Consider the following 17,020-nt stretch of genomic DNA (forward strand, 5'->3'; position numbering starts at 1 on the left):
TGGGGGTCGGTGCAGGTGCAAGCGGGGTGGGGGGGGGAGGCTGGGGGTGCCCTGCGGAGGAAGCCACAGCAGGAAGAGGAAGAGGAGGTGGGGTCAGCAGGTACCACTCATCACCAGCCCAGCTTCGCTCGGTGGGATGAGGGGGACCAGGGCGGGGGTGGCTGTGGGCTCCGCCCAGCTCTGGTCCCACATGGTGACCAGCGACCGGGAGAAGGGGCAGGCCCGGTGGCCCAGTTACAACATACACAGTCTCTCGCACTTCCATCTCTCCAGGGGACTCACCAAACGGTTATTCTCGAAGACATTGTCCTTGGAAAGTGAATCAAAATCTCTGTAGGAGGCAAAGGGGAGGAGGAACCTTGAGGAGGGGGCTGGGGCCGGGGAATGACCAGAGGAGGTGACTCAGCCTGAGCCTGGGCCTCAGCGGGGTTGGGGACGGGTGGTGGGGTGTCGAGGAGGAAATGGGGGCGACAAGCACCTGGGCAGAGAATGAGCTCAAGGCCCCTGAAGGCCTCTGAGTAGAGGCTGGAAATCACTGAGAAAGGGCGGGGCTGAAAAGTCCCAGGTTCAAGTTTATCCCCCAGGAAGCCACGTCCTGACTCAGTGGCAAAGACAAAACTAAGACCAGGAGTTCCCGTTGTGGCTCAGCCGTTAACGAACCCAACTAGTATCCATGAGGATGCGGGTTCCATCCCTGGCCTCCCTCAATCAGTCGAGGATCCAGTGTTGCTGTAAACTGTGGTGTAGGTCGAAGATGCAGCTCGGATCCCACGTTGCTGTGGCTGTGGTGTAGGCCGGCAGCTGTAGCTCCGATTGGACCCCTAGCCTGGGAACCTCCATATGCCATGGGTACAGCCCTAAAAAGCCAAAAAAAAAAAAAAAAAAAAAGACCAGGACTGATGCTGGTAGCAGTGGGGACATCCGCGGAGTGCTGACCTCACACTGGATACCGGGCTGAGCTCCTGCTTTAAATTTACTTATTTTTAACTCTACTTAACAGGTAGTGACCCCACTTTACAGATAGGGACACTGAGGCTCAGAGCAGGGAAGCCACCCAGCCCTGGGAATCCATCTTTCTGGTCCTTCCACTGCATGTCACAAACCTGGAGAAGCCACGCCAGCTTCCTGAATCCCCAGCCCAGCCCAAGAAGGAATGTTGTTTCAGTGGGGCCAGGAATAGAACAAGTCTGAACCAGCCTGGCAATATTACATTCTCCAGAGCTTCTGGCGCTGAACGGCTGGCCTGATCCCACTGGACCACTCCTGGGGGCACCAGCCTTGGGGGAGCCCTAAAGGGTGTCCCAGTTTCTGAGCTGGGACAGGTGGGAAGAAGGGGCAGGCCCTGTCCTGGGGGGACCCCCGGCTTTAACCCCCACCCCACCGCCCCGCTCTGGCTGTCGGAGTGGCTAAAACCAGCAGAGGAGGCCCAGCCTTCATGCTCAGCAGCTTCCGGGGTGCACCCGCCCGAAGCTTTATCCTTCTACGGCTGAAAACTGCGGTCTGACTGCCTGGGACGTGAGCCCAGAGGCTGGGGCGGGCAGCACAGCCTCCAACATCTGGGTCCTGGGTCCTGCTCTCCCAGGCGAGGCTAAGTGACCCTGGGCAGCAGTCCTTGCGGCCTTGATTTACCCACCTGCGAAGTGGGGAAAGCTCAGCTCCCACCTCTCAGGCTGGCGGGGAGGATGGGTAGCGTCTGGGCCTGGGAGAGCCCGTCTCCTCCTGCCCTCCCCGCCCCAACCCCAGCTTCTCCAGGCAGAGTCCAAGATACGGCGGCGAACAGTGGGCCAAGGCAGGAGAGGGCGTTTTGCAAACCCAAGGCCCGGTGGACCGGGGAGGGGGGAGGGAAATGGCATATGAGCTTCAGCCCCTTTTGCCACCTCGCGCCAGGCGGCTTCCTTCTCCCCTCCGCTGGGTCCCTGCCTCCTCCCCTCGGTTTGCCACTCCTGAAGAGTGTGACATTGACACCAGCCCAGCCCCCAACAAAAGCTTGTCCTGAGATCAAACGAGAGGAAAGCCGCTGGTCTGAGCCGTTTATCTCAGTCTCCCCAGCAGCGTTCCTAGAAGGCCAGGGTCACATTTTGTTCATGTCCTGCACCCAACACCCGCCCCAGTCCCGGGTACTCGGCAGGCACTCCGCGAGTGTCCGCTGAGTGAATGAGTGCTGGAAACAGCTGAAAACTGCCAAGGTCCCCAAGACACTACGATGTTGCCTTTGCTTCTTCCCCTCCCCTACCTTTGTCCCTAATCAACATCTGGACTTGGGAAACATCATTTTCGGAGAGTTCGCAAAGGCCTGGGAAGTTCTAGCTGGCTCTGGGGGAGACGAGGAGCACAGAAAAGAAAGCCTTAGGGACCCTGCCCTCCAGGGAACTTAAAGACGCCTGAATTGGAGTTCCCATCATGGCGCAGCAGAAACGAATCCGACTAGGAACCATGAGGTTGCGGGTTCCATCCCTGGCCTTGCTCAGTGGCTTAAGGATTAGGCGTTGCCGTGAGCTGTGGTGTAGGTCACAGATGTGGCTGCGTTGCTGTGGCGGTGGCTGTGGCCGGCAGCTGTAGCTCCAATTCAACCCCTAGCGTGGGAACCTCCATATGCCGTGGGTGTGGCCCTAAAAAGCAAAAAAAAAAAAAAAGCCTGAATTGGGGGGTGAAAGGAGCCAGCCCCCTCCCCTGCCCCCCGTCCTCCGCAGACGCCTGGGCCCAAGGTTCTGGGAGCTTGAACCACTTTAGAAGACGCTTCTTGCCCTGGCCCCTGTCTGACCCCTGCTCTCATGGAGAGCCTCCCCTACCCATCGCTGAGGTCCTTACTATACCTTACATAGGGCCTGGGCCTCAGTTTTTCTCCTGTGCAATGGGCTGGCAGCAATGCTGGCCTGCCTTGCAAATAAATGCCTGGACCTGATTCTGGATCTCTCCTCGGGAGAGAAGCTGCCCTCTGCTTCATACCAACTCTAGCCACAGCCCTTCCCTGCTTAAAATCCACGTGGCTCCCCCGTGGTCCCCACTGTCCTCCTTAGCCACCAGGAGGCCCTCGGCACTCTGGCCCAGCCACAGGCCCTGGCCGTCCCTGCCTCTGTTTCTGCTCAGCAGGTCCCTCTGCCCTGAATGCCCTTCCATCGGCCCTCCCTCGGCTCCTCCTATCTCCTTGAAGACTTCGTGACCCGTGAAAGGCCCTCCCAGCCTGGCCCTCTGATGTAGCACTTCCTACGTGGAGTTATCAACACTCCCAAAGGCCATGGGAGACTGTGCGGGGTTTGTCCCTCGGTTGGCTGGTTGCTGTTTCCATTACCAGGCAGAGAGCAGAACTCTGCAGCTGCTTGTGGAATAAATGAAGGAATAAGACACTCTCGTCACCCCTTCCTGCCTAATGACACCATTTAGGATAACTAATTTCAAGTGACTGTGCATTATCCCATTTCGTCCTCACAAAGATCCTGTGGGGTAGGGCTTGTTATCAAGCCCACTTCACAGATGAGGAAACTGATGCCTGGAGGGATCCGGGGATTTTGCCAAGGCTGCACCCCTAGGACTCAGAGGAGCCGACCGCAACTCAGGCCGCCTGTGCTTTGTGCTGGCAGCCTCAGGTCCATCGCGAGGCTTAGCTCGGCACCGAGTCCTCTCACACACTGGTCCTGCCTCTGCCTCACCATCTGCCCCCCAACCACAACAGAAGACCCCTCGAGCCCGAACACGAGGGTCCGGTCTGGGTGCCCTTCTCCAGTCTTCAAGCCTTGGCTCCTGAGCCCCCCTTACCCTGCGTCACGTGTCCCACAGTGGGCGGTGGCCCACCATCATCACCACGTCTCATTCACTTCTGCGTCTACACCCCCCCAAACCCTCTCCTCCAGGGCCCGACCCACCACCCATAGACACAGTACGACGAGGAGGTACAGAATAAACCAAATGCATCTACATACACACTTGAACCCTGGAAGCAATGCTTCCCTTCCTTCTCTCCTTCACCAAAGCCTCCCCAGGGCTGTCCTTGGGGGGCACAGGCAGAACAGAAACACAAAGACTCCAGACCCTGCCAGGCTCCGGGTGGGGGTGGGGCGGGGAGCCCTGTCTGAGAGGCTGTCCACAGATGGGCCAGGACCATGACTCGTCTCTAATCTGCAGATGAGACCGGAGGTACAAGGAATGGCAGGCGCCAGATTAACTTGCACTCGGTGTTTGATGAATGAGTGAGTAAGTGAATGAATGAATGAATGAATGAATGAATGGAAGAGGTTCCAGGGCCCAGTGGCAGAGGAAGTCAACCGCTCTAGGGTCTGAATAAATTGTCCCATGGAGCCTCCCTGGGCAGCTAGGGGCAAGAAGGGGCCCATTTCACACCCCGGAGCAGCCCCTCAGGGCTGCCTGTCAGTTGGACCTTAGGAGTCGGCTCTCAGCCTCCCTGCGCAAGGGTGGACGGGAGTGTGGTAAGACACACACCCGCAGAGCCAAGTCTGTGTCCTACTAAGGGAGGGGTTACAGCCACTCATCCGACCTCTGCCAACCTTGGGTCTCCTCTGTGCCAGGCACTGTGCTAGTGCCCTGAGGCAAGATGGGGGAATCAGAGAGCTAGGGCTCACTGTTCTCTGAGCCAGGGGGCCCCACAGAGGGAACACGGCCTCAAGGCCTCACGGGGAGTTGGGGGGTGCTGCTCAGGGTGCCTGTTGGAGAGTCCAGTGCCAGGAAGGCTCGGGATCCCTGAGGAGGGCTCGGTGTCCCCTCAAAGAGTCATGGTTCTGGGGGCCTCGGGCTCGGGTCCGGAGCCCTGTGGGGCGGGACTCGGACCGGGCCCTGGGACCAGCATGCGGGGCGGGCTCAGGGACCCAGGGGGCGGGATCCAAAGGCCAAATGGGGGAGGGGCGCCCTGGGTGGAGGGGTCTCAGCGTCCCGCGAGGCGCCGGGGGCCCACGGGAGGGTCGGCGTCTGGGTCTCCGGGGGCGGCGCCTGCCGCCGCCCGGGCTCCGCGTCACTGAGGGGGGCGGGGGTCCCCAGCTCCAGCCCGCGCCGCCCTGCGCCCCGGCCGCCCTCCCTCCCGGCACTCACAGCAGGTCGGGCCGGTGCCGGTGCAGGATGGCGCAGAAGGCCAGGCCGTCCCGGAAGGAGCTGCTCAGGTCGCGGATGTCCACGCCGCGGTAGCCCTCGCACTGGCGGCGGCACCAGGCCAGCAGCGCGCCCCGCGGCCCCGCCATGAGCCGCGCGGGGCTGGGACCCGGCTCCGGGCTCGGCCGGGACGGGGCTTCACCCTGGGGCTGGTTTCCGGCTGCAGCTGCGGCTCCGGCGAGGCCTTGCCCGGCGCCTCTCCGAGCTCCGGGCGCGACCCGCAGGCGACCGGCGCGGGGCGGGGAGGAGGCGGGGCTGCGGCCTCGGAGTCCTCGCACGGGCTCCTGCGCTGGGTCCCGGCTCGGCTGCCTGCTGCCCGCCCGGCCCTGCCCGGACCTGCCCGAGCAGCCGCCGCCCGCGTGGCCCGGCCCGGCCGGCCGCCGCCTACTCACCGCCGCCCGCTCCCCTGGCTGTGGGCCGGCCGCGGGCGCGGGCGTCCCGCTGGTCTTGGTCCCCGCCCGCCGCCGCCGCCGCCACGGCGGGGGAGCGGGGAGGGGGCGGCGGCCTGGCGCCCCACCCAGCGGCGGCCCCGCCCCCCAGAGCCGACCCCCGCCTCGCCCGCCCAGCACCCCACCGCCCCTCTCCGCGGCGATCCCGCTCACCCCCTCCCCACCGTGGACCCTCAAAGAACTCTGGGATGTCCCCTGAACCCCTCACTCAGCGCCAACGAGCCCCTCCCCACAATGACTTCCTCCCCCTCCACCACGCTGCCCACCGGGAATTCTCCTTTTGCTGCCATCCTGAGTGCTTCCTGCTCTTTGACCCAAGGACCTGCAAATCCCCCACGCTCCCCTGGCCTGAAACTTTAGGGAGGCGCTCCCCCAGACTCAGGCCAGTCCGGCAGTTCCCCTGCGGACCCCAAAGCACCCCCAGATGACCTCTAGCTTCCCTCATCCTGTCTCACTGCTCCAGAACCCCCCTGACCTCAAGGTCTCTCCCCCGCGCCGGGAATCTGACAGGGAGGCGCCAAGCTCCCACCCCACCCCCAGCACCGTCAGTCCAGGTGTCCCCTCAGGGATGTATCTCGCTGATCAAGAGTCCTGCCGAGTTCTCCTCACCCCCTGTGCTGGCTCAAGGATCTCCCCCCTCCCCACGGGGCATCCTGATTAGAGTGGTGGTGGCTTGGGTTCCCATGGCAAGGACCTCTAGGAAGCACTGGGTGCCTGATCTTGGAATCTCTCCAGCCTCATTCTGCTCCGCCATTAAGACCTGGGTCAGCCACCCTCCCCAGGGGCCTCGCCTGATCTCCAGGAGATGAATCAGCTTCCACTAGGCTGCCATGGCGGTGACATCACTCTGAGCAGTGCAAGAGTCGGCTGGGATGAGTCTGTCATACCACCCCCCAAAGAAAGGAGCAGGGTCCTAGTCGTCTCTGTCAGCCTTCAGCCCTCAGAGGAGTGGAAAGAGCAGGGGGGTGGGAGTCATATGGACCCAGCTTCCAAGCCTGGCTTTTCCCACTCACTCAGCTCTGCGATCTTGTGCCTCCATGAACCTCAGTTTCCATGTCTTTTTTTTTTTTTTTTAATGGTTTTAAGGGTTCCCTGGCAGCTCAGCAGGTTCAGGATCTGGCGTTGTCACTGCTGCTGCTCCAGTCACTGCCGTGGAACGTGTTTGATCCCTGACCTAGGAACTTCCACATGCCACAGGCACAGCCAAAAAACAACAGCAAAAACAACAAAAAATAAATGCCTTTAGGAGTTCCCGTTGTGGCGCAGCAGAAACGAATCTGACTAGTATCCATGAGGATGCAAGTTTAATCTCTGGCCTGACTCAGTGGGCTAAGTGTTGCCATGAGGTATATATAGGTCACAGGCAAGGCTTGGATCTGGTGTTGCTGTGGCCGTGGCATAAGCCAGTGGCTACAGCTCTGATTCAGCCCCTAGCATGAGAACCTCCATATGCCGCCAGTGTGGCCCTAAAAAGACCAAAACAACAATAACAACAACAACAAAAATGCCTTTAAGTAGTTATTGTGAATCCTGTAAATTTTTTTTTTCTTTTTTTGGCCTCACCCATGGCATGCAGAAGTTCCAGGGCCAGGGATCGAACCTTCACCACAGCAGCAACCCAAGCCACACACTGACAACTCCGGATCCTTAATCTGCTGAGCCACCAGCCACCCCATCCACATCTTAAAAAGGGGATAATTCCTGCTTTACAAAGCGGCTGAGAAGAGTAAGATATACCTCACCATTAGTCATCACTCATAAATTCTAACTATTGATACCTAGTTCCTGATAAATATGTGGTAAAATAGATAGAGAACATTTTGTCACTAGGCTGTCCCCTAGACTTTTTTTTTTTTTTTTTTACTTTTTGCTTTTTTTAGGGTTGCACCCGAGGCATATGGAGGTTCCCAGGCTAGGGGTGCAATCAGAGCTGACCTGCAGCTGCCGGCCTACACCACAGCCACAGCAACGGCAGATCCGAGCTCCGTTTGTGACCTACATACAGCACAGCTCATGGCAACACCGGCTGCTTAACCCACTGAGCAAGACCAGGGATCAAATTGAACCTGCATCTTCATGGATGCTAGTCAGATTCCTTAACCACTGAGCCATGACGAGAACTCCCCCTGGAACTTTTTGAGTAAATTATTAAGGAAAGAGGCTGACTTGGGGAATCTTATCTCCTCCAAGGTTCACTGAGTCCCAGCTCAGAATACAATTAGGACCCAGGGTGGGGGACCCCAGCTTGCCAGCCTGGGTCAGCCTCTCACCCTGGATCTGTTCAAGGCTGGAAGGCCACCATCCTGGCCCCGAATGAGGGCTCCCAGGCTACCTTGGAAAGGGCTGCCTGGCCAGCTCTCTTGGCCCCTCCCTAGCCCTTGCCTGCCCCCTCCTGCCCTGTCCCTGCGGAAAAGCAACTCTAAGAACAGAGGTTTCCAGGTGTTCTCATTAAATCAGGGACTTGGGCTCAGGAACCTGATGCCAGCACCCACCTTGCCCCTCAAAGCCCACCAGGAGGGATTGTATTCCTATCCTCACCAGCCTCAGGGGCTCCCTTTGGGTCCCTGAAACAGCTTCAGATCTGACCCTGATCCCGTTGCCGTAATAATAGCTTACCTGGTCCAACCTCAGCGCCCCAGTTAGCCACTTGTGGGGTTCCATAAACTCATTGTCTGAGTCAACTCACCACAATAGGAAAGAAGGACCTGCATGACCACAGCTGTGTGACTGCAGGTCAGACAATGCACTGCTATGAACCCCAATTTCTTACCCCATAAAATTGGGATAATAATCTTTGCTTTGTCTGCGTCCCAAGGTTGTGGGTAGTCAGGTGAGGTCATGAATGAAAAACTGCTGTGCAGACAGTAAATCCAGGGTTCAGGTGGGAGGTGGGACTGTGTTTACAGGTGAGGTCAGAAGCCATAGACAGGTAGGCAAGTGAGATCACTGGCCTGAAACTATGCCATAATTTCAGGATCAGGATTGAGGGATTTGGGTCCTCTGTTTGGTGTTTTCCTCTATTTTTTACCTATAGTTAAGAAATAAAGGAGTTCTCCTGTGGCACAGAGGGTTAAGGATCCTTCATTGTCACTACAGGGGCTTGGGTCGCTGCTGAGGCACAGGTTTGATCCCTGGCCCAGGAACGTCCATATGCCTCCAGTGCAGCCAATATAACAAATAAATAAAAATAAAATAAAGCTAAACTTCCTACTTGACTATCTCTCTCAATCCCAGTCCCCTCCTGAGAAGTAGCCACCGGGAGTTCCCGTTGTGGTTCAGTGGAAATGAATCTGTATCCATGAGGACACAGGTTCGATCCCTGGCCTCCCTCAGTGGGTTAAGGATCTGGCATTGCTGTGAGCTGTGGTGTAGGTTGCAGACGCAGCTTGGATCCTGCATTGCTACGGCTGTGGTGTAGGCAGCTCCGATTAGAGATTTGACTCCTAGCCTGGGAACCTCCATATGTCATGGGTGTGGCCCTAAAAAGACCAAAAAAAAAAAAGAAAAAAGAAAAAGAAATAGCTACAGTTGTCCGTTTGGAGCTGAGCTTCCCAGACCATGCGGACGCATTCATATTCAAACACGGATTCAAGGAATGTTACCAAACACCTGCTCCTTGGCTGGGGAGCTTACAGGGAGATAGAAGTGAGCAAGACAAGGGCCCCTGCCCTCATGGAACTAACATTCTAGTGGGGAACACAGGCAGGGAAAAAATAAACCACTCAATAAAATTCTTTTCAGACGGTGGAAGGTGTTGAGAAGAAAATAAGACAAGATGCTATAGACAGAGAACCATGGCAAGGGATGGGGCCGCCAGGGAAGGCCTCTTTGTGGTGGGGACATTCGAGCTGAGTGACACCCATCCCCCAAGAAAGCAAGGCGAGTGCCAGCCAGAGAGCGATGTCATTGCAGGTAGAATCTGAATCCTTCTCATTTATTCCCAGTGACAGCACAAGGCAGGATCCTGGCAGGGAAGTGCTGGCTGGTGACGGTGTGTGTGACAGATTAATGGCTATTCTTTGTCCGGCATGATAAGGGGCGAGAGAAAAGGAAGCCAGAGGAACAAGGCATCCAGGGAAAGGGCGTCAGGCTTTCCACTTACCATTCTTCCTGCCATCCTGCTTTGCACGAGGGCTCTGACGGAGGGAGGTGCAAAGGCAGGAGGAAAAAAAATCCCCCGGTGGAAATGGCTGAGTAAGTGAATGACCAGGACCTACAGCTTCCATGTGTTTTCACACACAGGCCGCTGTGGAAATTTCAGGAAGATGACAGGGAGAGGAATGGCCAGGGAGGGGACTTGGAGAGGCCTCGGGAAGAGGTCAGCATCACCTCTGGGAACCCCTCTGGCTGGTGAGTCGGCCTGACTCCGCACCTGCTCAGAGGCTGCGGTGGGGAAGGGGTGCTTCTCTCTCGGAGCCAGTGGTCCGCACGGCATGTGTCTGTATGTCCCTGGGGGTGGAAGGCCATGCCTGGTTGGCCCCATTATACCCACTGCATATTCTCTTGGCCACTGACTTGCTGGGAGTTCCCGGAGAAATATGTCACCTGTTGAGGAATATTCCCGTTGTGGCACAGCGGAAACAAATCTGACTAGGAACCGTGAGGTTGTGAGTTCGATCCCTGACCTCGCTCAGTGGGTTAAGAATCCAGCGTTGCCAGGAGCTGTGGTGTAGGTCGCAGATGCAGCTCGGATCTGGTGTTGCTGTGGCTGTGGCCTAGGTCGGCAGCCGTGGCTCCAATGCAAACCCTGGCCTGGGAACCTTCATGTGCCACAGGTGAGGCTCTAAAAAAAAAAAAAAAGTCACCTGTTGAAAGTTGCATGGCAGAGTTCTCTGGTGGCTCAGTGGGTTAAGGATCCGGCACTGCCACTGCTGTGGCCTGGGTTTAACCCCTGCCCAGGGAACTTCCTCATGCTTCAGGTGCAGCACCTCCCGCCCCCCAAAAAAGAAGGTTCCATGTCAACATCTATGAAAGGTGAGGATTTGCCCACCATATGATGTAACAGGCCTGTTTCTAGGATTCTATCTTCCGGAAATACCGGCCCAGGGGCCCCAAGATATACGTACAAAGATGGTCATTGCTCACTAACAGCAAAGCACTGGGAGCCACCTAAATGGTCATTAGTGAAGAGACAGGGGAATTATGGTTTTCGCCACAGCTGGAAAACAGAAAACCACCCCGCTGTTAAAAAGAGTGTCATGGAACCAACAAGGAACTAGATTCAGCCTACAAGGGAAAGAATCTGAAAAGGAATATAAATGAATTTCCATGCTGTACACCCGAAACTAACAGGACATTGTAAATCAACTGCACTTCGATAATAAAATAAAATATATATATATTTTTTTGTATTTTCTAGGGCTGCACCTGTGGCATATGGAGGTTCCCAGGCCGGGGGTCTAATCGGAGCTGTAGCCGCCGGCCTACGCCAGAGCCACAGCACCGCGGGATCCGAGCCGCATCTGCGACCTGCCCCACAGCTCACGGCAGTGCCAGATCCTTAACCCACTGAGTGAGGCCAGGGATCAAACCTGTAACCTCATGGTTCCTCGTCAGATTTGTTTCTGCCACGCCACGATGGGAACTCCAAAATTCACTCTTGTGAAGTGTACACTCCAGCGGGGCTTAGCGTATTTACGGGGTTGTGCCGTCATCCCCATTATTTCATTTAGAATATTTTCATTCACCCCCAAACTGTACCAGTTAGCACTCACTCCCAAATTCCCTCCCCCTCCCCCCGGCCCCTGGCAGCCACTTCTACTCATATAAATGGAAGCATCCCCAATATTTGTCGCTGATTAATTTTTAGACTCTTGCTCTCGTCATCATCTTAACCAGTCGCTTGGAAAAACAAATTTAACTTTCTCATACCAACCCAACACTGTTTGCCGTTTACTTACCTGTGCTAGAAGCAAATCAGGCTCTAATTTTAAAACCAAACGGGCCCCAAGTGAGCAAGACGAAATTTGCCTACACAGCACCAGGGCCACAGCGGATCGATGCAAGATGAGAAATCGGGAAGACAGGGAGAGCAACACAGCTTCATAAGGAGAAAAGTAACAGACGAGGGAGCGGAACTTGAGGAGCTGGACCGTCTGGTCAGCTGGAACCCCAGCACCTATGGGCTCCTAGTTCTAGAATTTCATTTCTCTAAACTTCTCTCGTGCCAAGTGTCATGGGGTCTGACCACTGTGCTTTTCCACCCAGGCTGTGCCCCAGGCAGCGGGGCCCCGTCCAGGCCCTCGGCGCAGAGCAGCTCCTGGGTTGGGGTGGCGGTGCAGCCTGGCAGAGCTGCGGACAATAGGAGCTTTGTGGGACCTTGGATGCCAGGGCCTGGGGGCAGCAGGAGGCCTGTGGGAGGCTGGAGGGGCAGGAGTGGCAGCAGCTTCCTGGCTCTCCTCAGTCCTCGCTGGGCCGGAGGCAGACCCTGAGCATGCCAGGACAGCGCCTGGTGTCCCTGTCCCCGCTGAGGCCTGGGTCCCCCGGAATCCCAGCAATGTCTGAGGATAGGTGGCTCTTCTAAGCCGTTCTCCACCAACCCTACTGCTCCCACCATGTACACATTCTAGAAAATTCATCCTGGCCTGGGCAAGGAAGTAGGTTTGCATCCTCACCCCCAGATGGAACAATCCTCCAACTAAACCCTCCAGACCCGCCATTGCCCTGGCCAGCCATGGCCCCAGCTCACTGCTGACTACAATAAACGGATTCTTCTCGAAGGCTATCAGGGCTGGCGCTAGAGTCTGAGGCCTCAAAGCGCCACAGCTGGGCTCAGGGGCAGAAATCTGGCGGGATGGAGGGGGCGAGAGGCTAGAGGGCCTGACTTGGCCTTGGGTCTGCAAAGCCGGCCCCTGTTTATGCTTGGACTCTTTACAGGTGACTGGGGGGTTATCGTAGAGGTCACGGGGGCTGGAGAGCTCCCCCAGCAACTACCCATCGGAATCAACCCAGCCAGCTCCAGGGGTCAAAGCAGGCAGGGTGGGAATGGTTTCTGAGCCTTCCTGACCCGGGCAGGTCATCTCTCTGATCACTGAGTGACAAGGAAGGGGCTGTTCAGGCTGGAGAACTTTCATTCAGCTAGAAGCTCAGACCACCACACAAGGCTGCCCCACATGAGAAGGGGACCGTTTGTGTCCCTCTTACCTGATGGTCTACACGGAACCGTGAGCCAGAGAGCTCTTCCTGTCTGAAGCAGAAAGTGCAACTTTTCTCTAGAAGCTCTGAGTGAGTTGTTTTTTTTCTGTAAATAGAACAGGGCTTTGCAAGAGCACACTTCATTCCCGGGTGACACAATACATCCCAACTGGGACAGATAAGAGTGACAGCAGGAGTTCTCATTGTGGCTCAGTGGGTTAAGGACCTGACATAGTGTCTTTGAGGATGGGGGTTCGATCCCTGGCCTCACTCAATACGTTAAGGATCTGGCCTTGGCGTGAGCTGCGGTGTAGGTCGCAGACGTGGCTCGGATCTGGCGTTGCTGTGGCTATGGTGTAGATTGGCGGCTATAGCTCTGATTTGACCCCTAGCCTGGGAACCTTCATAATCCCTGGACCCGGGATGGGAGTGGGGGGCAGCCTTAAAAAAATAAAAAGCAGGGAGTTCCCATTGTGGCTCAGTGGTTAACGGACACGACTAGGAACTATGAGGTTGCGGGTTCGATCTCTGGCCTCGCTCAGTGGGTTCAGGACCCGGCGTTGCTGTGAGCTGTGGTGTAGGTCGCAGACGAGGCTCGGATCCCAGGTTGCTGTGGCTGTGGTGCAGGCCAGCAGCTACAACTCTGATTCGACCCCTAGCCTGGGAACCTCCATCTGCCGCGAGTGTGGCCCTAGAAGAGGCAAAAAGACAGACAGATAAATAAACAAATAAACAAACAAACAGAAGTGACAGCAAACACTTGTGTCCCAACTCTCCGGCTTTCTTTTTTTTTTTTTTTTTTAGTGATTAATGTTTGCTCATGGTAGGGTTCTTTTATTTTTTTATTTTTTTTATTTTTTTATTTTCCCACTGTACAGCAAGGGGATCAAGTTATCCTTACATGTATACATTACAATTACATCTTTTTCCCCCACCCTTTGTTCTGTTGCAACTCTCCGGCTTTCTATGCTGAAACTTAGAAGGGCCCAGGGAGGCAGGTGGGGGAGAACTACACTCTCCACTTGGCCGATGAGGAAGCAGAGGCTCAGGGCTGTTAAGGAAGATGCCTGAAATCTCCCAGCTTCTACGTGGGCAGCATCCGGCCTGGAATCTAGGCCCTCTGCCACTTTTCCACCGTGACCAGAGAGTGGAGAATTCCACCCCGCAGGTGGACCAGAGATACGGAGTGGAGGTGGGGACGGGAGGGAGGTACTTTGACCTTAAGCAAGGGGCTGGGTGGGGCCAGAAATATGGACAACTGGATTTGTCAGGTGCAGGCTTGACAGGAATGTGGAGCCACAGGAACCGGGATGCCTGCTGCTTCCCGTCCCCGCCTCTTTCTGGAAAATATCAGGAAAATGGCAGCCCCCTTCCTCCCTCTTGGCCTCTTTCTGATGCCCCTCCCCCGCACCAGAGGCAGGCTGCCGACCTGCAGGCAGCCACTCTCGGGTCTGCAGGGCCGGGGGCTGGGGTGGGGTGGAAAGGCCACCGCTGTTGGGGAGAGCTGGCCCACCCACAGCTTTCAGGGGCCCAAGATAGTGAAAACATCCATCCTTTCCCCATTTCCTGCGTCTGCATTCTAGAAAGGATTTAAGGCACCCCATCCTTTATTGATGATCTTACACTGTTTCATTTGATAACCCCATTCACTCACTTCCTTGCGCATCCATCCTTCATTCATTCATTCAACTCATTCTCTTTACTGCAAAGGCCATTGCCTCTAACCACTGCCTCCTTTTTCTCAGGTATTCATGGAACATCTGGTCCATTTATTTTTTTACTTTTTATTTTTTGCTTTTTTTTTTTTAGGGCCACACCCATGGCATATGGAGGTCTCCCAGGCTAGGGGTCAAATCAGAGCTACAGCTGCCAGCCTATATGTCACAGCCACAGCGACATCAGATCTAAGTGGCATCTTCGATCTACACCACAGCTCGTGGCAACGCCGGATCCTTAACCCACTGAGTGAGGCCAGGGATGGAACCCGCAACCTCATGGTTCCTAGTCGGATTCGTTTCTGCCGCACCGTGATGGGGATTCCTCCTGGCCCATTTAGATCCTAGGATGTTACCCAGAATTCTAGAACTGCAGCCTTTGGACAACAGCTGGTCCCACTGCTTCGCTTTGCAGATGAGAGGGTGGTCAGCATCCACTCAAGGCCAAGGCCATTCCAAGAAGAGAAACCCTACCCTGGGCTGGCAGTCCGGTCCATACTGTGGAAACGAAGCCAAAGCCACCAGAGGGTGGTTGGTGTGGCAGGGAACTAGCTCTAGCCTTGGGGTCTGAAGATCAGGGTTCCAGCGCTGGCTGCCCACTGCCTCTGCCCAAGTTCTTATGTCCTGGGCATCTCCACCTGGATGGCCTTGAACTCATGTGGGAAGCCAGGTCCCTACCCACCTGCACAAGCTTCCTGTTTCAAACCTGCTTCACCCACCCCCATCTCAAATGTGGTTCCATTGTCTCCACAGCTGCAAAAGCCAGAGGCCTGGGCATCTCCTGCCTCCTCCCCCACCCACCACACATCTGGCCAAATGCCAAGTCCTGGCTTCTGTTACCTCCCAATGGCTCTTGAATTCTCCAGCCTCTTTCCATGCCTGCTGCTACCACTCTGCAGGGGCCCCAGCTGCTCCACAGCTGGGCTACTCTCGACACGTGCCTTGGCCTCTCTGTGAACTGGCCTCTACACTGTCTCTACAGACTTGCCTTGGGTCCATCAAGGAATAGGGAGTAGAGAAAATGCCTGGGTGAGTCTGCAGGCTGCGAGTCCTGGTCCACCATCAGGTAGCCATGCTGATTCACTTTTTTTTTTTTTTTTTTTTTTTTTTAGGGCAGTGCCTGCGGCATATGTAAGTTCCCAGGCTAGGGGTCGAATCAGAGCTGCAGCTGTAGCCTACGCTACAGCCATGGAAACATCAGATCCAAGCTGCATCTCTGACCTACACCAGATCCTGTGGTAACACCAGATCCTTAACCCACTGAGTGAAGCCAGGGATCGAACCCGCATCCTCATAGATACTAGTCGGGTTCTTAACCAACAGAGCCCCAGCGGGAGCTCCTGATCCACACATTTATTTACAACTCTGATTTCCAAGGTCCCGGCCAGCTAATAATAATGGCCTTCAGGAGTTCCCGTTGTGGCGCAGTTGGTTGCGGGTTCAATCCTTGGCCTCACTCAGTGGGTTAAGGATATGGTGTTGCCGTGAGCTGGGGTGTGGGTTGCAGACGTGGCTCCAATCTGACGTAGCCGTGGCTGTGGCATAGGCCAGCATCTGTAGCTTCAATTTGACCCCTAACCTGTGAACCTCCACATGCCACAGGCAAGGCCTAAACCAAAGATGCGATTCCTTTATTATAAATGAAGAAAGTGTGGTATCGAGAAGCTCAGTAAGTTGGCCGGTGATTACACAGCGAGTATGTGGAGTCAGGACTCAAACCCAGGTCTGACCAAGCCTGAGCCCACCCACTTTGCTATGCTGTCTTTTCTGGTCGGTAACTGGCCCACCCGGGAGCTCCCCATCCCCTGTTAATGCAACCCTCGCTCGATTTATGCCTGGGAGGGTCACGATCCTACTTCTTCCAGGCAAGCTGGAATAAAAACCCTGCAAGCAGGCTGCAGCTGCCTCATGGCCTGCATTCCTCAGGCCGTGCCAGGCGGAGTTCAGCGGTGCCTGCCCCCCAGAAGCGCTGCCGGTGCCCAGCACTGCCGCTGGATGTGGGCCAAGGCCCTGGGAAGCGGCCCAAGGCCGGCGCTCACACACGGGCTCTGTGGGACCTTGGGCTCCTGAAATGCCCTGTCTCCCGGCAAGGTGAGGAGACTGCTGGGGAGCCGTGTCAGACACATTTTTTTTTTTAGGGCCGCACCTGCGGCACATGGAGGTTCCCAGGCGAGGGGTTGAATCGGAGCTACAGCTGCTGGCCTACACCACAGCCACAGCAACACCAGATCTGAGCCGTGTCTGCAACCCACACCCAGCTCACGGCAACGCCAGATCCTTAACCCACTGAGCGAGGCCAGGCATCAAACCTGTGTCCTCATGTTACTAGTCAGGTCTGCTCCCACTGAGCCGCAACGGGAGCTCCATCTCGAGATCCTTAACTCCCATCTGTGCAGACCTTTTCCCAGATGTCACACTGATAGGTTCGAGGGGTGAGGTCCTGGACATTTCTTTTGGGGGCCCTGTATTCAGGAACTACCATATAATAGGGAATGATGATACCGAAGAGCTTATGAACCCCAAGGGTGAGGGAGAAATAACGAGCACGTCATTTATTCCTCACAAGTGCCCGGTAAGGTACAATCTACTGTCCTCATTACGGGCACAGAACAGAGCTCAGCAGTGAAA

General features: G+C 56.1%; 1 protein-coding gene across 2 annotated transcripts in view; it reads right to left on the reverse strand.

The window, feature by feature from the left end:
- The window catches only part of MICALL1 (MICAL like 1), a 30,862-nt gene extending 25,434 nt beyond the window's left edge, over positions 1-5,428 (reverse strand). The window contains exons 1-2 of one of the 2 annotated variants that reach the window (XM_047786290.1): positions 5,038-5,428; positions 283-331 (exon numbers count right to left, since the gene is read on the reverse strand). In XM_047786290.1, coding sequence (XP_047642246.1) covers positions 283-331; positions 5,038-5,183 — 195 coding nt within the window. In that variant the 5' untranslated portion in view covers positions 5,184-5,428. The remainder of the gene's footprint in view (positions 1-282; positions 332-5,037) is intronic. The other variant, XM_047786289.1, reaches the window with a different exon arrangement.
- Between the last annotated feature and the right edge of the window lie 11,592 nt (positions 5,429-17,020).

This window comes from Phacochoerus africanus, chromosome 7, assembly GCF_016906955.1.
Source record: "Phacochoerus africanus isolate WHEZ1 chromosome 7, ROS_Pafr_v1, whole genome shotgun sequence".
NCBI lineage: Eukaryota > Metazoa > Chordata > Mammalia > Artiodactyla > Suidae > Phacochoerus > Phacochoerus africanus.